The 24,236-nt window shown below is 50.6% G+C and overlaps 1 protein-coding gene across 2 annotated transcripts in view; it reads left to right on the top strand.

The window, feature by feature from the left end:
* LOC121589151 (nuclear receptor subfamily 2 group F member 1-B) overlaps nucleotides 1-24,236 on the top strand; it is a 101,889-nt gene that overhangs the window by 11,011 nt on the left and 66,642 nt on the right. For both annotated transcript variants that reach the window (XM_041907830.1, XM_041907829.1), the window contains exon 2: nucleotides 8,628-8,777. In XM_041907830.1, coding sequence (XP_041763764.1) covers nucleotides 8,628-8,777 — 150 coding nt within the window. The remainder of the gene's footprint in view (nucleotides 1-8,627; nucleotides 8,778-24,236) is intronic.

Raw genomic sequence — 24,236 nt, 5'->3', positions numbered from 1 at the left:
TAGCGATGTCTTTATTGCGCGACTATTCCAACCCCGAGGGCACCAACACTCTAGGTCCTTGGCCGTTGTCTACCTCTTGCCTTCTCTCTCGCTGCCCAACTCGGAAATGATGTTCTTCTACACAGATGGTGTTGAAGATGCGATCCAATGATTAGCATCTCCCAATCGAATGTAGCATCATTTCGGAGAGGAATGGGAGACAACATTGTGGTACCTCCACTTGTGTTTCCCAACACAAAAAAAAACCCCATCCCCACTCTTCCCTTGGGCCACGAGAAGAAAACAACAAGTGATGTTAATTCCATCGATGATGACACTTGAACAACAACGTTTTACCTGCCAAACGGCTCGAAAAACGGGTATGGTTCGTGTTTCCTTTCGGCACAGAGTGAATGGATTTCTAGCAACGGTGACGACAGTTTAAACCCCTTTTCACGTTGTGCTGTTTGGGGCGGAGATTTGAAGGGGAAAAGCTGACGAACCTGATGAAACAAAACAACAAAACAGCATGATTGGAAAGTTAAATAGAGTTATTGAACACACTACTGAGCAGACATCATCGATCCCGGGGGTTCGGGGTGTAACCACATTAACGGGCTGCTACATATTATCCCAGTTTATTTTTATTTTTTTGCAACACTGTTTACCCGGCGAATGATTTACGTGCCTTCTCTTTGTTTAATAGTTTAACTTTGTTAATGAAAAACTTTCCCCAGCATTTAAGAGACGGTCTAGAACAGCATTGGCACGTCCTGTGGGAATATTTACTTTTTTTTAAAAGCTCATCGAAAGTTGTTACATCGTTTCGTGGTGCTGTCTATAACGTCTGGAGTTTGTTGCTGAGCTTACAATTCTTCGTACGAAAGTGGAAGCAAAACATAGACAGAACCATGTGCCTCACTGTTGTTCAAATCGCTGCGAAAAGGATGATTTATTGCACATGAGCTTCCATACTGTTTTACTTGCTGGCTCTCCTCGGGATCTTCTAACTAAATAGTACCCAAACAGTCTGTGTAATGTAGGCTGAATGCAACAAAGATTCAAGAGATGTACCTTTCAACCATCGCACCAAAGGTTGGCAAATTTGCAAATCGGAATCAGCCCTGCGCCGGTACACACCAGCGGGCCTCCGTTCCGTTGGGTCCGCTGAAAGGTCAGAGGTCATTCAAACTAAGTCGCCCTTTTTTCGTAATTCGATAATTATTGCCATGTTGGCAATTGCACACTGGACAGTGGAAAAACAACAACACCGTACAGCGTGAACCCAGAACCAGAAACACCAGCAATACACCTTCCCCAGTGCCGTGCGAAGAGCCTGGGAACTGTGGGAAGCGTCTCCGTCTCGGGATTCCAATTTTAATTCAACCGCTCTGGTACACCGACCCACCCACCCAGGTACAAACACACACACACACACTCCGTCTCTAGCGATCGATTTTAATTCAATATTATTTTGTTGCCCGTTTCGCGTTGGCTGGCTGTTTCGCGACTTCGAAAGCCCTGGCCGGACAGCCAGCCCGTGTCCGTTGTTGCTGCCGAAGCTGCCGCTGCTGCTGCTGCTGCTGCTGCGGGCCATCTTCCTTCAGGGGGCTTTCCCGTGTTCTTCCCCGGAGAGGGACTCCGTTCGCGGATGGGAAAGAAGATAATAGCCCGGTAAGTCACACCGGACCCGCTATCGGACACGATGCAGGGGTAGAAAGAGAGCAGCACGGTGTGAGGGAGAGAGCGAGGAGCTTCTTACACACCCGTCCCCAGAAAGGATGGTACATTCTCGGTATCGTACGATGCGAAATTCGTCTTCTCGTTGGGATAGTGCCGGACCGATGCTGGCAAGCGCAGCGACGAGAGTGCTTCGTAGGAAATAAACTCATAAGTACCTGCAAGTCGTGATCTTATTCTTTATGCAGCTTTGGATCACATGGCGCACGGGGAGGGGGGGTTGATGGGACGTGGAGGTAAATCTTCGATCCGATCGAGTAAGCATGGTTCGGTCGCCTTTACTGTCGCACGGTTTTGTTGGGGCAGGGGTGTGTGAGTTGAGGCAGGGCGCGTGCACTTCCTTTTCAAACCAGCGCGAACCACGCGAAACCGAGGCGCATAACGGTTTAATTATGTTTTAAAGCAATCCCTGTACTCCCCCCCCCCCCCCCCCGGACCGGTACTAGCGCCGGTAATAGGGTTAATGAAAACGATTACGAGTAGGAGGAAGGAAGGAAGCACACACAACACATACACCAAAAGAATAAAGGAAAAAAAACGGAACGCTCCAAACGCTGATTCTTCCAAAACGGAACGACGAAAAGCGAAGCAACGAAATCACTGCACCCCTGCAAGAAGGGCGCACACAATCAGAATGTGTTTCCTTTTTTCTGTGTGTGTGTGCTCCTTGCCTGCTCCCTCGGGGTGCTACACCTCATGCGCCCCAAGCACCGTGTGTGTGTGGTGTGCGGGCGCGCGCGCGACCCGATCGCGCACACACATACTCGATCTTGCCGACGCAAAGGCCGCGCGCAATCGCCCGCAATGCGGCCCCCTTATCTCGGCGCATCGATCGGAAAATAATTTATTATTTCATATGCCCCTTTTTATTAACTGCTGCACGACTCGGCACCCCGCTTCCCGTGCGTCGCTTATCTGTGCTGCTTCCTCCTCACCCACTGCACCGTTGCATTTACTGCTGCTGCTGCTGCTGCTGCTGCTCGGTAAAGAAATTGCTTTTCAAACTCCTCCAGCAAACCGGTGAGCTGGGGCGGGGATGCTGCGATGCGGCGGCGACTTGAGGACTGATCGTCGTGTTTACTTTCCTTTCGGTCGGTTTCGGCCGGATAAGCGGCCCATGATCGATCGGTCCGCTGACGGTGACGGGCTCGGGAGGGTTTTTTTTTGTTTGTTGCGTTCTTATTTCTGCCCCGTTTTTTCTCGTTCTTCTCGCTCTCGGTGCGCCCTTAGTTGCGATGAGTGGAAAATTATAAGATGGGAAAATTTTCACCACCAGATAACGACACGGCATTGCGAGACGATTGCGGTTCATTGGGGAAGTGAGGTGGATGTCGTTTCAGCCAGCGCTGCGGTGCTGAACGGAACAAATTGTTGCATCCATATTGCATCGCCTGGTTATCGGACACAGCGATCGATGTGTTTAAAATCTCTCTCTCTCTCTCTCTCTCTCTCTCTCTCTCTCTCTCTCTCTCTCTCGCCGAACCATTGATGTCGGCTTTAAATCGGTTAGAACGGTTGTCAACGTGATCGTTGGTACACATGTAACGTATGGCTCGTGCGGTTCGCAGTGGGTTGCGATTTGTTTTGTTTGTGTGAAATATTTCCTATTTTTGCAGTGCTATCGAGTTCAACGCCACTCGTTTGGGGGGGGGGGGGGTTGCAATTTTCGGGTGTCTGATTTTTAATCAAATGCAATTGAATTAAACCTTTCCTTGCACTGTACAGCACACGGTGACCGACCGGGGGATGTGCCGCAGCGTATAGACAGTTTTAATTTCATCTCCACAATACATGATGCGGATGCGGTGGAAATTTAAAAATATAACATACAGGCGTGTGTAAGTGTGCGGGCGTGTGTATGCAAATTTATGCAAAATTATTTCCTGTTAAAGCTTCGAGCCATAGTGCGCAACACCACCAACAGTCGACAGTAGAAAGAAGCCCTCCTGTACCATGCTCCTTGTTGCTGCCGGCTGTTTGATATCATCTCGAGCGATAAGCGAACGGAGATGGTGATGGTAGGGTTGCGTTGGGATTCGATGGCCGCTGGCCAAATTTTCAAACCTGACGGCTCATTCATGCCGTTACAGCGAGAGAAAAAGAGAGAGAGCGAAGGAGAGCAAAGGCGAATCCGGGGAGTTGAAATGCCATCGGGGGCCACACGGGACTGCGCGCGGCTAGTTACAACCGCAATGTGTGACCGAGCTGCTTGCATAGTTTATGAATAATGTATTCATACATCATATGCTCCTCCTTGTGGGTGTGTGTGTGTGTGTGTGTGTGTGTGTGTGTGTGTGTGTGTGTGTGTGTGCCTAAGTGTGCGTGATTTAAACGCAAATTCCAACACCATATCACCGCAGGGCAAGGGCTACAGATGTAGTAACACACACCACACCATCTATTCTTGCGAAAGATCCTTTTTTTTTTTTGCTTTGCTCCGTACAGCTCCCACCTTCCCCACCAGATGTTTCTAAAAACTGTCACGATTCTTTGCCAACACCCGGACCAACAGGAAGATACCCAACGGGTGGAAAAAGGGGGACCACGGGGAGGGTTCATAATCAATTATCTTCCAACGAACCACAAAATTATCTCGTTATGCATCCAATCCGCCCTCGCTCGGGCGGGGACGCAGCACGACCCAGTCCCAGCCAACACCGTGCCGGATGGGATACGCCAACACCCTCACACTGGTTTGCCCTCAGGACAGGACAGGGCACACACACACGCACACACGGGGTTGTGCTGTGCTGTAACTTGTGGCCACAACTCGGTGGAAGCGATGGAATGGGAGGATTCACTTACGAAACCCGGGGATCTAGATAAATAGGTGTATCATCGGGATTTTTTAATTTAATTATCCCGATTTTGCTGCCCGCTAGCGACGTGATGGATGATAACGAGAGGCAGAGAATGTGTGTGTGAGAGAGAAAGAGAGAGAGAGAGAGACTTACAAGGAAATGAAGGAAATAGGAGGGAATAGGTATGAATTTGAATCGGTGGAGCCAGTTTATTCAGATAATAATGCATCGGAAGAGATAAACGCAATGGGCGAAAAGGTAATAATTTTAAAACTCCAATTTTGAAGCAGCCTATTGGACGGACAAAACAAACATGAACTTATAGAAATTACCCAAAAACAGTGGAAATTAAATTAAACAAAAAATTGCACATCAAACACAAACCGCCGACGGATTGCATTCACAAGTCTCGCACCCGATCTCGCACACATTGCACACCGATCGACTGAGGACAAGCAAAGCGGCCGCAACCCATTTCCTACCACACACCGTAACACACCGACCGAAAGGTACCGATGGGTTACAAATTGAGCGATAATCTTAAATTAAGCAATTCTCATCGCTGCTGCCGATGCACCGGTGCATTGACCATCCGTAGGTGATGGCAAACGAAGCGTACACATCTTCATCCCCGCGAGCCGCCAATCGCGCACACACACACACAGATTGCACTACATATTAGCTGCTGGTGCCTTATGCGGTGTGTTGGCTGATGCGGCATACCTGATGCGGCCGTTCTCGCACAGTCGCTGCACACTCTAATTATCCCAGAATGCAGCCCAAGAGATGCATAAACAATTCACCCAGCACCCACAGCTTGGTTTTGTTGTTGTTTGTTACCCAAGCGCCAGCGTAATGAGATAAATAATGAGAATCAACCCGGTCCCCGGTGTGCTCCCACATGGGCAGGCGGCGCAGTTATTTAAATTTCAAATTTCCTCACACATTTGCACGGCTCTCCGGTGGCATGGAATGGAGGCGTGCGCGATGGCAAATTCGGTAGTGTTGTGCTTTGATCTTCACCGGCGACCTCCGGTGAAGCTGCTGACCAGCACGGGTAATGAAATGACCTGTGAGCCGAGATGTAATTGAAAAGGAAAACTTAAATCTCACATCCCGCCAACACACGGGCGCAAGGATTTCCCAGCATATGCAGGCTGCTACCGAGGGGAATGATCCGGGAAAAAACTGCACGTGGTGTGGGCATACAGCAATCTTCGGCCGGCTCGCCCCCGGTGGTGGTGTGTCCGCGGTGCATTATTACATATTATTATGATTATATGCAGATTGCAGGCACAAACTCGGGCACAGGTAAGCCCCGAATGTGTGTGTGTGTGTGTGTGCGCGCCTTCGTGCTACGTGCGTCAGCATTCGGAAGCGCGCGAAACTGCTGCTGCTGCTGCGCGCTTCCCGGAGGGCACTTCACCGACCAGCGGGTAAGAGAGCGAGATCCAGATCATCATCTGGCTGTTCAGGACCACCGCGAACCTTGACCACGTGATTGCTGCTCCTGGTGGCGGCGGTTGAGAGAAGTAAAACTGGAGAAGTAGACGCGGGTTCGCTAATTTACGTTAAACGGGGTAAAATAGTGGGAGAAGCGAAGATCCGTTAATATCCCATTACCGCTCGGGTGTTGCTTATGCTTAACGTCATGCTTTTCTTTATTGTTTTGTTCCTCTCCCCTGCTTTACTTGTGTCTCCTGTGCCTTCCTCATCACCTCATTCGCGGCATGCAAAAGAAGGAATATTGAGGCTTTGATTTATAGCCTTCACTTCAAAGCCGCACGGCGCAGAGTTTCCCTTCCCGATTAATCCTTACCAGCGGTGGACCGATTTTGTGGTTTGAAAATTGAAATTCATGCTGGCAAAAATGGGTCCGTCCGTGCGTGAAAGTGCACCCAGCCACGACACCCGCTCCGCGCATCAATCGGGAGACAAAGTGCTCCTATGCGCACTGTAGTGAGTTGTTACTGCTCAATTTATCACCCATTTTATCCTGGTGCAAACACCGCACCGAATCGGCAACAGATTCCCCAGTCTTGGCTTTCGGTGCACCCGGTATGTTTGCTTCTGGGCGGTGTTCTGTGTGTGTGTGTTGACGTTCGTTGCTGTTTTCCATTTTCCATTCCACCCAGCAACGGTCGGAGGCGAGTGTCAATTAGATACGGAGCTGCCAAACACGCCGGACCACCGGAAGGGAAATTTATGCTTCTCCGCAAATCAATCTGTCGAAGATGTAACTTTGCACCATTTTTACGATCTTGTCCCGGTCCTGGCTTTAGCGGGGGGTTTTTGTTTTGTTTTGGTCACCGGTACCGTATGGGGGTCCCTTTCCCACGGCCCCGGATTTGCCGGAACCCATCGCAACCTTCTAAGCATAGCACCGTTGCCGAAAGAATGGTTGTTTTGCTTTTGCTTTGCCTCACCGTGCATCATACAAAAGTGCATCGTGCCCTCGTGCAGGCAAAGTATGTATGCAAATGAAGGCAAGAAAAAAAAACGGCTCATCCATTGTCGTGCTGGATAGAACGCTCTAGACAAGGGCTAACTTTTTCCTCGATTTCAAAATGGCTACCTTTTTGCTCTCCAGCACTGGGGGGACACGTACGCAACAATCACTCTGCTGTGCTAGGCGTACACAATCGGCACAATAGTTTCGGGACTGTGGCCTGGAATGGAAGAAACTGGAACCCATTGCCATTGTGTAGCGGTGGCCATTCAAATGCACCCCCGGGATGCAATTCGTCTGTTGGAAAGTTTACATGCTTCTGTGTCCAACCAGCAACACAAAAAACAGAAAGAATGCGCCATGATTGTAACAAACCAATTGTGACAATATTTCGTTGTTTGATGGTTGATGGTACAAGAATTGAAACGTAAACCCTAACGAGAGAGAGAGAGTACGCGAATGCCCTGCTAACCGTGGAGGTACACGTTTCCCGCCAGCAGGCAGTCCTGCGCGACACGCAGGGATTGCGTTTGCGTACGGCAAGCGACAAACGCACAAAAGTAGCAAACTTGCCCTCGAGCGGAGCAAAAGCGTGCAAGGCCGTCCGGAATGAAATTGTTCCTAATTACTTGAAAAGTTTTGGTTACTTTTTTTCTGCCCTACCCAGTACGGTCCCTCCCTACTGCGGGCCACCCGTTGACACCACACCCCGCCGGTGGGGGAGCCGTTGTTCCACGGTGAACGATGCCGATTGTTTGACAGTTTATCGGGACCCGGCCCACTGCACTGGTGCCTACCGCCGAAGAATAGACACCATGGTGTGCGTGTGCACGTTTCCTTTCACAGGCGCCGCCAAGCAGGGCTGGAGTAGAGTTCTCCCTCGTTCTTAAAGAAGCACACAGAACTTCTTCACAGAAAAAACCGAAAAATCGCTACAAATTGCTCCCATTCTCAACGGCAGGAGACCGCAAAAGGTGGTCGCCGTGGTTCGCAACCGAAACCGTGTATCCTCCCAAATCCACACACACACATACACAGACTCCACACGCTTGATGGATGATTAAAATATTCCCAACCTGGGCCATCTGGTTTCACCTGAAATCCTATCGAGTCATTATCGGGCTCCGTCCGGCGGGGAAACTTTCGCCGCCACCAAAGATTGCGCCGCTCACTGATACCACAGCAATAAGGCCTGTCCGCGGCCAGTCCAGGCTAATTACGCCGACACGGGAGAGGTTAAACTAATTAATCTTTCCACGAAAAAAAGGGCAAACGCTCGCGCCGCCCTGCATTACAGGGTTAGCGCTCTTTCCCTTTAGAAGGCGATGGCGGGTGTTGAGGTGATGGTGGTGGTGGCGCTAAAAAAGATCCGCCCTGGAAAACCTCTGCTCGCGTGTGATGGCGAAAGCCAGCTAAATAGCTTCATCCATCGATCAGGCCGCCCTTTCCCAGCGAACGCGGCGCACCGTCCCGTAATCGATCGACATTTGAACTGGCGGCCACGTCCAGATCACGCATCAATGTCGTTAAAGCCGCGTTCGGACGCATTCCACTTGCTCTCGTTTGCAACGCTTCTACATGTTATATTGTTCCCTTAAGAGAACGCATCACTTCTTCGCAGTGCTAACCCCTTTCGTTTTTTTGTTTCTCTCTTCCAGGCTGCAAATCGTTCTTCAAGCGCTCGGTACGGCGGAATCTCACCTACTCCTGCCGGGGCAATCGGAATTGCCCCATCGATCAGCACCACCGAAATCAGTGTCAGTTCTGTCGACTACGAAAGTGCCTCAAAATGGGAATGCGACGTGAAGGTAAGTCATCAGCAGACTTGTTTTTTTTTTGTGCCTCATCCTTACACAGTGTGACATAATCGTTGCCGTCTGCAAAACATTCCTATTTCCACGGGGTGTTGTAGTGGGCTTGTTGTTGCATGGGCTACAGTACTGTTCGATAATTAGATTCGATGGCATTGCACACACTTTGCACAGCCTGCTGTTCGCAAAACAAGCCGGGGAAGCCATGGTTTGTGCGACCCAGAAAGCCGTCACCACATTCACACCGCGTCAAGTGACAAACGATGTCAAACGTGTAGGGCCGTGTAGGTGAAGCGGAGGTGTCGCCACCAGCGCCCGGCCATTCTAAAGTTCCGTACCGTCGCACGCCTTCGCCGCATCATGCCGGTGTGCGCGTGGTATCAGCGTTTCATTTTTTCCCCATCCCTGGGCAGAATTCCATCTCCAACGAATGTGGGATTGTGTTGGGAATTCATTCAATTAGTCTTTTGCCGGCGGAAACTCCCCCAAAAAAAAAAAAAAACAAGCCATTATGGTGCTGCAGCGAAGCATTGTTGTGCTTTTCTAAGGCTCACAAACTCGCGCGCTACGCAGGAGTTCCGAATTCCTTCAGCTTTAACCCTTTCCGTTATTGGCCGCGGGCATACATTATGTGTGCCCGGGGGGAGATTTTGCAAGTATCGTTAAGTAATTACTGTTTTTCTCAAGACTGTTCTCCCGTGCCTATGGTTGCCTATTGCCGATGGTTGACTTCACGGCAAAGGCGGCAACAATAATATCGTTTCCACGTGAACACCTCACGAGGGCCGCGGTACGGGCGTCATGCCGTGGCAGGGCACAGTAAAAAGGAGCCTCCCCTGGAGCGCTACGATTGTTCGCCGCATGTGCCGAAATGTGACGACTTCTTGGGAAAGGTTTGGCTCCGACCTACTCGGGTGAGATTTTTGTTGCTGTAATTGACATCTTGTGTTCCCATCGAAAGTGCACTCTCGTGTGACCCTCTGTTATCAGCGCTCCGCTGCAATGCGATTGTTACCGTTCAATGCAGTGAAGAATGGTCTAATGTTTTACAACATGCTTGACATTGTATGGGGTTCTTGTTTTGCGCGAGTACAAGACGGTGCGCACCCGCCGCGCGAACCGTATCGGATGGGAACGATCGATAGATCCTGAAGGTGAGATCTCATCAAGCCCGTATCCCGCGGACTACTTGCCGTGCCGAGTGGTTCGATTGAACTCGAGGATCTTTGGCCGTTCGGTCGATTCGTGACACGTACGAACTATTGCGTGTCTAATTCATGCCATGCCTTGGTATGTTGCACGCAGCAACGGAAATTTTGCCTTATTAAGGACAACGGAACAGAAAGGACCATGATTTATGAAAACGTTATGATTTTTAATACTTAAAACAAATATACCCAGCAGCAGAGCACACAACCGGTACCCGTTACGCGTGGTTCTGCCCCCTAAAGAGTTTGTGTAAGGAACAAAGGCTTCATGGTTATTTTACTAACGTGCCACACACACACACACATCACCTATTCTCGCCTTATGTTTTGAAACTAGAAACAAAAGACGCTTCTCCCCGGGCTGGGCCGTCTACACGGGCTAAGAATTGACCGGCCAGCCGATTCGTAGCGTATCGGGGTAATGGAATATTTGAACTATTATTTGCCCCGACACCATTAGCTGCAGCCTCTACGCTCGATGATTTATTGCCCGCCCATCTTTCCCCGTGTCTCGATCGTCAGACCCAAAACCGACAACGGCCAGCCATCCTAAGGGAAAAATATTACGAAAAATAATCACAATAATGACTGGACAGTGTCCGAATTTCGATCGGAACACCGAAAAGGAAGGACCGTTTCTTCTGTTCCCGCACTAATCCGCTGAGAAAACAGTGACCGGCCGCTGAAAGGGTGCACACTGTGAGAACGATTGCCAAAACACACACACACACACACACATGCAACATCCCTTCGGACAATGCAAAGGAAATAGGGAAAACCGGTTCTCTATCACTGCACATCCTTGGCCGACCTATTGTCCGGTCGATTGGGTTTTCCGGCCAAGAACGAGCGGCGCACGAAGGAACTGTCCACTGTCCGGGTCAGCCTGGTCAAGAAAATGGTCACTCCTGGACTGACCGTTGGAATAAATTATAATTCATTAAGATTCGGTCAAGCGGCCGCAGCAAGGATGACACGGCCACTGGTGCCGGTATGTTGTAATCCCCTTTCCGGCTTTTGAGCGCGGAAGCACAGGGCGTCCGCACACCATTTACGCAAGGATCTGGTGCCCCCCTCTTCCGAAAGGGTTCACTGATCACGGCATCGAGGTCACGGGTGAATATGTGTGTGAGTGCAAGCAAGATGGACAGAGCGGCGCACTCTGTCTGCAATTTAGCTTGCGGCGAAAAGCCACGGGCAAGGTTGCACATCTCGCAATGCAATCTCGTCATAGCGACACTCCAGCCCATCCTGGATTTGATGAAGAACATGAAGAACAAAAAAAAAGACAGGAGAAAGAAGAATGCTGCTACGGAGAAAGGGTCCCGGGGACTGAAGGACAGTTCACCACCGAGAACAACGGGATTTGGGTGTGAAGATTACGGGTTTAGACGTTTTTGTTTCGGCCGATGGTCAGCGGCCACAATTTGACAGATGACTGGATGAAGGTGAAAGTCTTCTTTCCTCTCCAGTCTGAGAAGCAAACAGTGTCTGGGCTCCTGGGCGGCAACCGTAGCCCGAGCAAGTCCTAAATCGTTTTGCTGGGAAACCGATGTTGCAATGTTGCGTTACACGAATGAACCGTTTATCGAACAGTTCTTACATACATACATACAGTACAGCCGGTACAGCCGCCCGCGTTCGCACTCACGATCGATTATAAAACGCAAAACGCACATTTTCACACGGTCGCGCGCGCTCACGCGAATTCACAACCACGTACCGGCCGGAGCGACCAGGGCCGATCGTATCGTAATGGCACCCCGAACCACTCCGCTCCACTCCGCCAAATTGATGATTATATTGTTAACAACTGTTGGCGGGAGGCTGAATTTGCGCGAGAACGCGCAGGGGATTTCGAGGTTTCGTACCCGGGGCCGCCGCTGAATGTCGGCCGAATGATTTTGCCCGCCGCGATGCAATCGAACCGAATATATGGCCCGGGCACCGGATAAAGGTGAACGGTGATGATCGGGATTCGGCATCTGGAACGAGAGCAGCGCACCACGTCCACGTGGGACAAGGGACGGGCCCGGCCATTGGCAGGAGTGTGGAAGAAACATAAAACATAATCATAAAATAACACTCCTTCACGAGTGCCGCTGCATATACACACAAGCCTCAAAACATACATTCTTACACGCCGTGCTGTTACTCGCGTGCTCTCTCCCTTCTTGCCCCTTGCCGCGTGTCGCGCCCATCTGAAGAACGTAAGCGACGAACCCGGCAAAACGGTTCGCGCAACGAGCGCTTGGAATCGCGCAGCACAACACGCGGAACGAATGCCGTACGCCGGTCGTATCTTCCGTCGGTTCGATCGTTTTCCATCCTTCTTGAAAGAACACAACAACAACAACAAAAAACGCGAGAAACAATCACTCACACTGGGTGGGTGGATGATGACGACGGCGACGAAGACGATGATGATGATTATGATGCTGTTGCTGTGGTCGTGTTTTTTTGGATGATGTTGTTTTGAGCGTCGAAAAAAAAGTGCGTTCCTCCTCCTGGCCCAGGTGAAAAGCTGAAAGGAGTTTGAGTGCGTTGTGTGTGTGTGTCTTTGTGTGTGATGCTAAGGAGAATATGAGGGGCGCGCCAAGAACACGGCCTTTCACCAGGTTGGGCGCGGCGGCGTTGTTCGCTTATCGGGCAGCTGAGATCGTGTACCGTGGCGTTGTGTTTGTTCCGCGGATGTGTTTCATTCTTCAATCCCAAAAGACATTCCGGATCCTGTTGCGGAAGAGATGCTTGAACTGTTGTTTGTTTGCGCCTTCTGTCGCGCTTGCTGAAGCATTCTATTGTGTCGCCAGGGCAGCTAGATAATGGAACAATAGTGCGCAAGACAACGATCGCACCGAGCTGATAAGCGAACAAACGGAACCCCAGCAGCACGCGGGCTCTTGCCGGAGGAAGCTGCTCTTTCGACTTTCTCGACCGCAAGCGAACGAAACATCAAGCGCATCGGTTGAGACGATGCTTCGGTCATGAGTCACCCCTTCTGTTACGCATCCATTTTCCCAGGTGAGAGTTTGTTCCAACAACGCTCTATTGTTGCACAAAAAGGACCCTGTCTTTGGATCTTCTTGGGACACACACACACGCACACATTACGGAACTGTTTTGACCACTGGTCATCGGGAATAATCAAGGCGATGAAGACACATTGCAGCGCAATAGCAAGAGGAGAATACAGGAACGCAAGGACGCTACCAACCACCAAAAAAAAAAGGGTTACCAATCCGCTCCATGGCATCCTTTTCCAAGCCCGGACGGCGGACGGCTTGGAAAAACTTAATTAAAATAAAATGTCCATTTTTTAAATGACAAAACAGCGTCATAAATAGCGTAAACTTGCCGCTGGCACGCATCTCACCGGTCGTCCGCTTTCAGCACGATCCGACCCAGCGTAAAGGGATGTGCTGTGCCCTGCGGGCAGAAAACACCTCTCGATCGCTGAGCCCGTAAAGGGATTCGGGGGCAACCGAGAAGAGATGAAAAAAAGGATTCATTCCGTTACTCTCTTGCTCGTTCTCCTCTGTGTACCAGTCGTCCCTTAATGCCACATTAGCCAATGTATCCTTTTTCGTTCGTTTCGGGCTCTTCAAGACCTTCAGGCCGCCGTACAGTTTACACTGCAACCCCTTTTGTCTCTCAACACCTGAAACTAATAAGTGATCATAAATTTGACCTTCGAGCGCATCCCGATGCACGATGCCCGCTCTCGAGACACAACCGTCTTCGGCGTGTTCGAGGTCACCTTCAACCGGTGCAGGACACTGCGCGATCCGACCTGGTAAAAGGGTCGTGCCACCGTTTCCCGAGCGCAGCCGGGGGTATTTGCATGGGAAATTGTGCAATTAAGAGGCAAAAATGCTAAAACCCAGCCGGCCGATGGGTGATCGGTTTTTCTTACCACGGTATCAGGTACGCGGTGGACACCACCGGGCCGGGCCCAAGAGTGATGGCGAACGATTAATCAAATTAGGCACCACTTTGGGAGGTGCCTTACCGTTCCAGCTGGAGTCACGGAAATCGGTAAAAAGCCGTTGAAATGCTCCCTGAACGCTTAACAAACAGTTACAAATGAGACAGATAATGCATTGGATCTGGAAATCTGGCCCATTACGCGCTGTCCGTACTGTCCCGGAATGACTTGCCGATGTCTTAGAAATCATTTGGATATCGTACGAAATCTTACACCGTCATGATACTTCTAACCATCCTTCCAACCTTCCCGACGGCCACATCGCTTACGGCCACATTGTATCGCAAACCGTTACCAATCGAGCCCTGTTAGGCTCGTTGCGAGTTGCACTTGGACAGTTCTTATCAGACATCTTCCCAGAGTAGTAGCGTAACAAATTCGCACAAGCTGCACCTAAGGAATGCGTACCAATCGTACCCAAAGCCACGAGGCAAAACGGGCAGAGCTCCCTTGATCCTGTCATTTGAATTATGCTCATCATTTTCTACCATCCTAGAACCAAAATGGGTACAACAATATGATGGGCTCGATTGTGTCTAGGCAATGGTAAAATCCTTCGACCAGCCATAAACTCATCCATGCAAATCATCCCCTGACCCGCGGCTGCCATCGACCCGGTTCCGCTCGCCGTATTCTGCCGAAATTTCCGTCCATACGCTCGGCTGTGTGCGAATATTGTCTGCCCTACACTCATTATGCAGGACGCGTCCTCTGTTTTTGCGCGAGTGTACCCGCCACAGAAAGGGAAAACGGTCCAAAAATCCCATCGCCCCGTGTGCCGCGCCGTGCGATCCAGTGTCTTAAGTTTCGAGGACGAACAGCAGCAGCAGCAACAACAAGACATCTCGTTTGTCTTTGTACCTCTTGATGGCAAAACACAGCGAACCGAGCGTCCCTTTTTATCTTGTCCCTTTGTGCTGTGTGTGTGTGTGTGACTGCTGCTTCTCGGGCATGGTAATGTCTTGTTTTTCGTCCCGGGGGTTTGTGCAGCTTGCGCAATTTTTGGACGACACGAAACACACCGCACTACAACACGGCCGGTCGATAATTATCTACCTTTCGGCTGGGTCCGGGCTCTAGGCACAGAGGTCAGAAATCTAGACCGTCCACCCTGGTACGAGGGACCACTGCTCGGCCCGGCCGCGTCTGTCTTCCGCGACCGGGACAGAGTATCCGCTTACCGGGGCGAGTAAGTCGAGCGCTGGGAAAAGTGACCGATGGAAACGTGTGCGTTCCTCGTTTCGTTTACGTATTTCCGTTCCGGATCGCTCGACAACCATGACGGGGGGGGGCAGGGGGGGGGGGAGTGAAGGGTATGGGTAAAGATTGGGCAGGAAAATTAGCCCACAGTGGACGCGCAAACGGTGAGTGCTGTTGACTGTGGTCGCATTCGGTGGTTCTGAAACTGATTCGGTTATTCGATACTTTTTTCCGCTCGCGCTCGCACACCGTTCCCCATAGCCGTTCCACCGGTTCCACGGGCGAACGGTGCTTGGGAATGGACAGCCAGCCCGGGAAGGGAGCATTCGCTTCACCTCACTGTTTGACAGCTCTTCGGAACTTCAGCAGCAGCAGCACCACCATCATTGACACACAACACACACACACAACTTGCGGAAAGGAAAGGGAATGCGCGCGCGAGCGTAATTTGAATAATTGTGCAAGATGGCGTAATGATATCGGCCGCGCGGAATCACAACACGCCGTGCTGCGCTGCTGCGATGGTGATGATACCCGCGCGAGCTTGGAGAGATGATATCGCGCGCGCGCGCGGCCGATGCCAACTTTGTTGTGATCAACCAAGGGTTCCGTGTTGGGTGTGTGTGTGTGTGTGCAACAATAGCCCCGATCATGCACGATTACCCCGGCTAAATGAGGTTAACGATTGGTGACGCATCGCACTCTAAATCCTTATTCATAGAGAGAGAGCTCACGCGCAAATGATCTCAACGCAGCAACACACACACACGATAAGTCAATAGCCAATCATACATCGACACCTTCGCTTGGCAAGACTTATGTACCTGCGTTTGTGGCTCTTTCTCTTCGTTCGAATGATGAGGATCGTCCTCCAACCACCAAACCTCCATCGATAATCGTATCGGAGCGGCTGTTCGGCGCTGCACAACACGCAAAACGCTCTCCAGCAGGGCGGGCATTAATCGGTCCTGGTTGACGGCTGTGCTTAACGCCCGCCGACGCTGTTAACCGTTGGTCCAGTGACGGAAAGCAGCACGTGCCGGCGCGCAGCACGGTGCGCTATGGAATGCTATGGAACGGGCATGACATGGCATGTTTTGCGCTGATGGCTATAAATTCCACTCCGGGCAGCTTCACGGGCAGATGGGTTGGCCGCATCCAAATCCAAATTAGATTTACAAGTGCCAGCAAACGGGCAAAGGGGGGTAAGAATGCTCATTTTTTAAAAAAGGAACATGACGAAAAACGAAAACAATTTACGGATGATTCGTGTTAAAGTCCCACCCAAATGACCATAAGTGCCACACATCACACACACACACACACACTGGCTGGCTCATCTGGCTGTGAAGTGTTTCGAAAATTGGATAAAAAGCCATAATTCATAAATCAGCTTTCAAGGGGCCCAAATTTGCACCGAAAACAACCTCTCACACACACGCACCAAAATCAAACAAAAAAAAAGAGCAGCCAACAATTGACCCCAAGCGGCCATTTGAAGTTGATGGTGTGCTGCCCCTGCTACCGTCATACACACGCACACACTCCTGGTGCATTTTGGCAATCGCCACCCCGTTTGACATCCCCATTCGCGTTGTTAACACCTCTTCAGCGGAGCTCTTGACTCAGCAACAATTTCGCTTCCTGCTTGCCTGCCTCCTATACATATATCCAGCCAGCGTTCCGTCCCGTTTTCCCAAATGCATTGTAAACCTCATCATCACGCGGGTTAATCCACCGGACGCACCATCGACCTTGGGCTGTGCGTGTGTGTTTTGTTAAAGAAAAGTGACGATTATAAGCCAAAAAAAAAAACAACCGGGCCTCCACTGTTTAAATGATCCCTCTCCTCGCACTTCGGGAGAGGCTGCCTGTTTGTGAGCTAATGTGATTAATCTTCACCTTTTTTTTTTTTAGTTGGGCATTCGGCGTCTCGTGTTCGCCCCTTCCTGAGTGCATTACACACGTTGACACAGCATCACCTTGCCTTTCGCTAAAGGTCCTTTAGGTTTTGAGGGAGAGTTTTTTTTTTTCATTTGTTGCCTTCTTCCTGGAGCGCTTCCGAGTTGTGCTCACTCCGAGAAAGGCCCTCCGGGGGTAGCCTATTTAAACATCATTTAGCGCACGGAACGGCGGTAGGCGCCTCAAACGGGGTGGGGGAAAAAAAACGATACACAAAAACGTGTTAGTTTTAATGCTAACAAAAGGAGAAGAATGGGCGAATAAATGGTTGTTGAATGTACCGAGCATACACGAACAACGAGAAAAAAAGCCTCCAAAAGGCCCACTTTTTTAACGCTGCTACATTTCATGGAGTAACAACAGACCGGCTTTTTCGTTGCCGCCCTGAGCAGCAACACGACGTCGGTTGGTAGGCTGCGGAAACTCCGGCATCTGCCTGTGCTGCCTTTTGTTCTGACACGCGTGTTCTGACGCAAAGAAGCATAATGATGGTCGTGTGAGTGTGTGTGTGTGTGTGTGTCTTACAATCCACCTACTAGTGCTTCTTTCTCTCCACTAACATCTTCTCTCCGCTTATCGTATCAGGTGAAAAACAGAAGAAGCAACAACAAAAAAAACGATGCTGCACAACCAAATTCTATCTCGCACACGCGGGTCACTATCTAAACGTCCCTTGCAGCGATCGTCCAACATTGTTGAGCGTAGTGCCTAATCGGTAACGGAGCTGTAATATAAATTAATCAGTTGCAGCGGGAGAAAATCCGCTCCGTTCGGAAGGGTGAAGTACACATCGCTTGCCACCAGTTCGATAAGCGTAACATACTCGCGCAGTAAAACCACTCGCTTCGGCTTCGGATCGCTTCAAGAAGATCACCACACCCTCGGTACCGTACTGGATGCGGCTTGCCTGCCTGCGTGTGTGTGTGTGTGTGTGTGTACGTTCTTGCGCTGTTGTGGCCAAGAGTTCAACGGCAAGCCGGGGTTGGCCGGTTGTTCCAATTTTATTTATGACTTCTTGGATGGCGGGATGGATGTGTGTTCGCTTCGGCTCTGGCTTTGGTCAGTTTTCCCAGGCCTGGTTTCTGCACAGTTTGGTTATCGGTTGTGTGCGTGGAGCGATTTTTATCATCTTGAACCTTCTCTTTCGAGAAGTGAGCATATTTGCGTGAAGTGGTCGTTTTTTTTTTTATTTTGCTCTTTGTGCTTTGCCCACTTTTGCTTTCGCATCTTTCCCCCTTCCCGGAAAGGTATCTGGCGCGCGCGCTCGCATCCCTCAAGACAGATAACTTATCGCACGTGATGATGTGAAAAGTATATCACGATCGTGGCGGCAAAATGGGAAGTTTAATTTTTGCTTCTCCCTGCGCAGTGTAGGAAATTTAGCATGCTCTTCCGTTTTGACGGTTTACGAGCAAACGTAGGGGTACAGGGCTCACCGGTTTCAGCCTTCCCAGGTGTACGGAAGCACCCAGTGAAGCCCCTGGAGATGGAGGTGAACGCTTGCCCGTGGTAAGGAAACCTTACCGGTAGGGTCGACGTGTAGGCCCTTCTTGACGTATCAGCCACCTTGGCTTTAAAACGACCAAAAAAGAACGGGCAGTAAAGAATCCGGTAGAGTATCCAATCACCCACACCCGAGAGGTTTTGGTTTGACTGCATTCAACGTTTCCAAGTGCATCTTCTTTCTTCTCCTTCTCCTCGGGAGAACCCGTTGCTCCATCAACAAGAGAGAGAGAGGGAGAGAGAGAGAGAGAGAGAGAGAGAGAGAAGCAAATGTAACAGATATATAATTATGGGTAAATTAGTCGGTATTCACCTTGCCGTAAGGCGCGATCGAGTGCAACTCCACTAAACCCGCGGTTCCCATTCTATGCGCTCGCTCGTTTTTTTTTTCGAAAAAGTTCAAGTGGTAAGGGTTGCTGGCTGCTGGCTGCTGGCTGCTGCTGCCAGAAGCTAACCCCAGCTGGGCCCTGTAGCTGCTCGAGAGATCTTCACCGGTTCACCCTCTTCGGTACACGCGGTAAGGGTCTTGCGAGATAACTCTTCACCTCGCTGCTGCTCGTCTGTTGTCATGCGTTGTGTTTCCCCGTTTTGGAGTCGGTTTTGGAGCGATCGTGGCTGTTGCCTGTGTAGCCTCGAAAATCGATTACGTCCGAACGCATCGAGCTGGGAAAGGTGCACGCGCGTGTACTGTGCCACTCAGCCCGCGTGAGGGCCCCCTGAAGGATGAGCTTTGCTGTCCGGACAAGATCGATGATCGAGTAGCGACCGGCCGGACGACTTAGACATGGCTAGGGCTGCGTTTGGAACGTTGCTCGCTGCAGATGGAAGAAGGCCCCCTGTCCTTCGAGTCGCACAGCTTGGCGCATTTTCCGCGCCAGCCATCGCGGGCATGGGCATGAGCTTGGAGCAAAACCTAACGTGGTAACGTGGAGGCGTACGAACACGAGCGTAGTTTTGCGATCGCAGCCACCACGGTAAACAATGCGGCAAGTGTTTTGATTGATGCCTTTTCGTCTCCCTCCCTCGCTTCAGCCCCTTTTCTCCTTTACCTTGGGGTGAGACCCGGTGATGATGAGGCGATTTATTGGATATGACAATCACAGCGCCCGATAGAGCATCATGCACGAGACGGCGTTCCGTTGTAGCGTTTTTGTTTTCGATCAGACATCCCGCCGGAGTGAAAGGTGACAGAATGGGGTAGTTCGCCGGCAATGTAGGTCGCCTTGACCTGCCCCTCCCTGCGTCCCGTCAAAACGCTTTCCGTAGACAAAGATGCGTAATATATTTAAGGCTTCCCTCCAAATGAAACGCTTGCGCTTCCATCCGTTACGCCACATTCCACCACCGAAATGGGGTCGTTCACATCGCGGCGTACCCAGGCGTTGGGTCCGGCACCGAACCGGGTCCATTGCAAGGAGAGAGAGAGAGAAAATATGTTTTGTGTACCAGCGCCTTGCTGCCCAATTTATCCTTCGCCGGAACCACGTTCGGCGTTCGAAAGCAGCAGAAACCGGACAACAGATGTAACAGCAAACACCCGCAACAACAATCCTGCGCTTCACAGACGCGTGAATAAGAAGAAGAAGCGTCCATTGCTACGTGTGCTGTTAGGTGGGGAGTTGGATGGAAGAATCCTTTCCCAAGCATTTTGTGCCAACCCGAAGAATCGCCCGAATCGCTTAATCCGCCCCAGCCGCCGCGGGCCCACCCAAACCACCGACCGGGGCAGAAGTTTGCCATATGGTGTAAATTCAATTTTAAGCAACTGCTGTGTGCCGTGCCCTGCTCTCGGCTGTGTCCTTCCCGTGCCGTCGACACTGCTGGATGCTGCATGCAGCCGAGTTGATGCGTCGTTCCTCGCGGTCTGCCGCTTCCACTGAATCGATTCCGGTTCGGCACGGTTCTTCTGTTTCTTTGCTGTTTTTTTTTTTGGCTTTGCGCCCGCCATTCCCTGCTCCTAAGAAGAGAACAACAATAACAATCCCTCCCGAGAAATGGTGGACCAAAATGCGGGAATGGCCCGGACGCGTAGATTGCACCGGACTCCGTTCCACAAGCCCGCGCGCATATGTTACGCGAGCCGATCGCGCGCAAAACGCAAAAACGTGCAGCGCATACACAAAAAAATCCTTCCGACGTGCAACGGTGGTGATGCTGTGGGTGATGGAAGCATTCGGTTGTGGATGCGTATGGACACGGAATGTGGCACGGACGGAATTACCTGGTTTGAGAGTGTGTGCGTTTGTGTGTGTGTGTGCAGACGAAATTTGGTTCCACGAATTGGACAATATTTACGAGTGAGTGTGGCATAAGGGAGCGCGTTCCAGGCTCAATAAACAGTTTGCCAAGAAGTTTTGCAAAATTGGCGGTAATCTAATACTCCGGGATGCGAGGTTTTCGTGGGATTGAAGTTGGACGACGACCTTTATTGGCGGATGGTTGAACGTTATTGGATTCTACAGAGACTGTTACATCTTAAATTAAAGGATAAAAGTGTGATGAGTTGCAGCCCAGCTGCCGGCCCGGGAGGAAGAACCCGATCGGAAGTCACCGTGGTGACGTTTGCCCTTTAACTCCACTACCTGACAGCTTTGGCATCATTAATCACTCAATAAATCACCTCAAACCCGACTTTTCCCACGTCCCCCGGGTACGTCTGCCTTACCGTTGCCCGGGCTAAGAAAAAAAAAGAGCTTCACTAGATCCTTTCCTCCCAGAGTATGTGTATGTGTCTGTATGTTTCCTGTACTAATTGATTCAATTACATCGCGTGATTAATGATACGCGAACATTATTAAAGCAATCCTCTGGTCTCGTCCTTTCCCTCGGCACACACTCACACAACGCTGCAACTGTAAGATGCGCTCTACACGCACAAGACATGCCAGAAATCAGATCTCACTCCAGTTACAAGTTCCTGCAATTGTAAGTGTAACTCTAGAACCGCACTCTATCTCTTCCGCAAGCCGACGCGTAGCATTGTTTGTACCTTTGTGTTGCGCAAAAATCGGTCTCTATGCTCGGAGTGCTTTCACTTAACGGGCGTACACCACCACCCCACAACGGGCATAACGGTTTGATGGCCCGTGAAGGATGCCGTGCCGGCCCAACCCAAGGGGTGATGACTATCATCAGCATCAGCATCATCATCAGCAGCACCATCACAGCCGCGCGGCAGGGCTTCCATCACTCTCGTGCCGCGAGTACGCTGCTTTTGCACGGACACACACACACACACGGGAGGACCGTGAGAAAATTCCTCAACTTTTATGATGCACCAAAGCTTCGTGATATGCCGGATCGCGCGAAACTGCATTGCATGCTCCCCCCATGTACGCCCTGCGTCCCATCAGCAGTTGGTTGGTTTCGATCGTGCCGGAGCGTTATCCGTTTGCCCTGAATCTGGCCCGCCTGTTCTCTCTCTCTCTCTCTTTCGCTCGGTGAAGATGTACCAGCCCCGATTTGGGCGGGCGAGATTGAATGCATTCCACTGCCAAAGAAAGGAAGATAACAACAAAAAACGGCCGCCTTCCGATAATGACACTGTTTGACCGCGCTGCAAACGGAGGCTACGGTTCGGGGAAAAAACGGGTCATTCCTTTTAACTATGAAGGTTTAAATCTTGCATCCAACTTTTTCAACGCACGCTAATCGAGCTATCGAGACATTTTGCAATCATTTTATTGGCCCCGGAGACGGGGCAAAAAACTGCTCACACAATCAACCGTAATCGATAGGGTGAGTGTGCTTTATGGTGGCAGTTTAATGGCCGTTAGAGCCCGGTTACAGGTCAGCAACGCTTATCTGGCACTGTTTCTGCACAGCGGCGCAACCAGCGCGGTTTGTGTCAGTACACCCTGTGAGGGGAGAGGTTAGAGTGTAACTTCCTAACCTGCATCGATAAATAGAATCCCAACCTAACAGGGCTGGGAAAACGGGGAAGATACAAGCCACTAGCCGTTACGGGCGAGTTCTATTCAGAGAGATAAAAAAAACACATCCCACCAGCAATGCACTGATTGCAACTGCAACTGTGCAGGGTCATCGAGGGGTGCCTTTCGTTCGATTTCACATATAGCTTGGAAAAGCGAAGAGGGGAGGGGGACGAAGATGTAGCAGGGCGGAGTAACTACTACAAACGTGAGGCCCCAACCATGAGCTATTACAAATCCCAATCGCTCCGAAAGTCAGACAACAATGTGCGTCTGGCGCGCATGTACCAACAATCACCAGACCGGGCACAAACAACTGCCTCACCATTGAGTGTAGTAGAGAGAGAGAGAGAGAGAGAGAGAGAGAGAGAGAGAATGTGGAGAGTTTGAAAAAAAAACTACGCGGGACACACAACATAAAGCATCGATCTCACTGTAGCGGACGGCACCATTGCTGCGATGGGAGGAAGATGGTCAAGCACACCCGCCAGCTTGGGGAAACAGAAAACCGATAAACCCGAACAGCGCACACGCGAAAAACTCCCCCCCCATTTTAGTTTGCACACACATAAGGCACACACACACACATAAGGCACACGCACCGGGGACGAGGACAGAGAGACAGAGAGAGAGCGGCAAGGATTCGTACGCGCGAAATCAAAGCGAAGCGAGTATCGAGTAACGCGCTTGGAAGTTTATAAAGATTAACATTATTATGTATCAGATTAAAAATAAATTATAATATTTTTGCCTTCACTCAACGCCTGCCTCCGGTCGCTGCCTCTTTTGGATGGAGCGTTTTCCGGAAAAAATAAAGCCCAACCATCGCCAGCCGTCCCGCAACCATCCATTCACCCAGGGCGGGCGTATGCACAAGCAGCTGCGGACTCGATGCGTCCTTTCTCCGCCATTGCGGTCGCGGGATTTTTTCGGCAGATTCAAAAGCACGGAGCCCGTGGGGGGGGGAAGGCACGGAGCGAACGTTTGCACAGTGCAGTGCATATGAGCAAACGGCACAGACCAAGACAGACGACACACACACACACACATACGCGCGCGCGCGGAGAAAAGCGAAGTTTAAGTTTATGCTGTGTGAAAAGATATAAATAATTCATTGCACGCCGGGGGTTTTAGCGAATTCGCGGGTCCTTGAATTGAAACATATAAATTAGGCCAGACTCGGCACTCACCAAGGAAGCTTGTGCGAGCGGGTGTATGTGTGTGTGGATCGACAACCACGGTCCAACGACAGATCGCGAGAATACAATCCAATCGCGATCGCAATAATATGTCCGCAGCGATCGTGCCGCCGAGCAATGGCATTAAACGGGACGATGTGGTGATGCTGCGCAAAGGGGGGTGCTATTGCTGTGCATTATGTTTTGCGATGCAAACGAACGGGACCAGGCCTGGTGTTATGAGACAATTGAATGAGTTGGGGAGGCTTGTTTTTTTTTGGTCTGTATGCCGTTATTGTTTCGATGCAAGTTTTATTCGATGTCAGCACGAGCCTGATGAGTTTATTTGATTTTCTCGTCGTTAACGTATAATGAGAATGGTTCGACAGAAGGGAGAGACAGAGACAGAGAGAAAGGGAGAAATCATATCAAATTATGCTTATTGCTCTTTCTCCGCCTTTACCTCGCCGTTGCTTCCACTTCACTCC

The sequence above is a fragment of the Anopheles merus genome, chromosome 2R (genome assembly GCF_017562075.2).
Source record: "Anopheles merus strain MAF chromosome 2R, AmerM5.1, whole genome shotgun sequence".
In the NCBI taxonomy this organism is placed as follows: Eukaryota; Metazoa; Arthropoda; class Insecta; order Diptera; family Culicidae; genus Anopheles; species Anopheles merus.
Note: the sequence above shows the minus strand (reverse complement) of the source record. Positions and strands in the feature narration are given on the sequence as shown.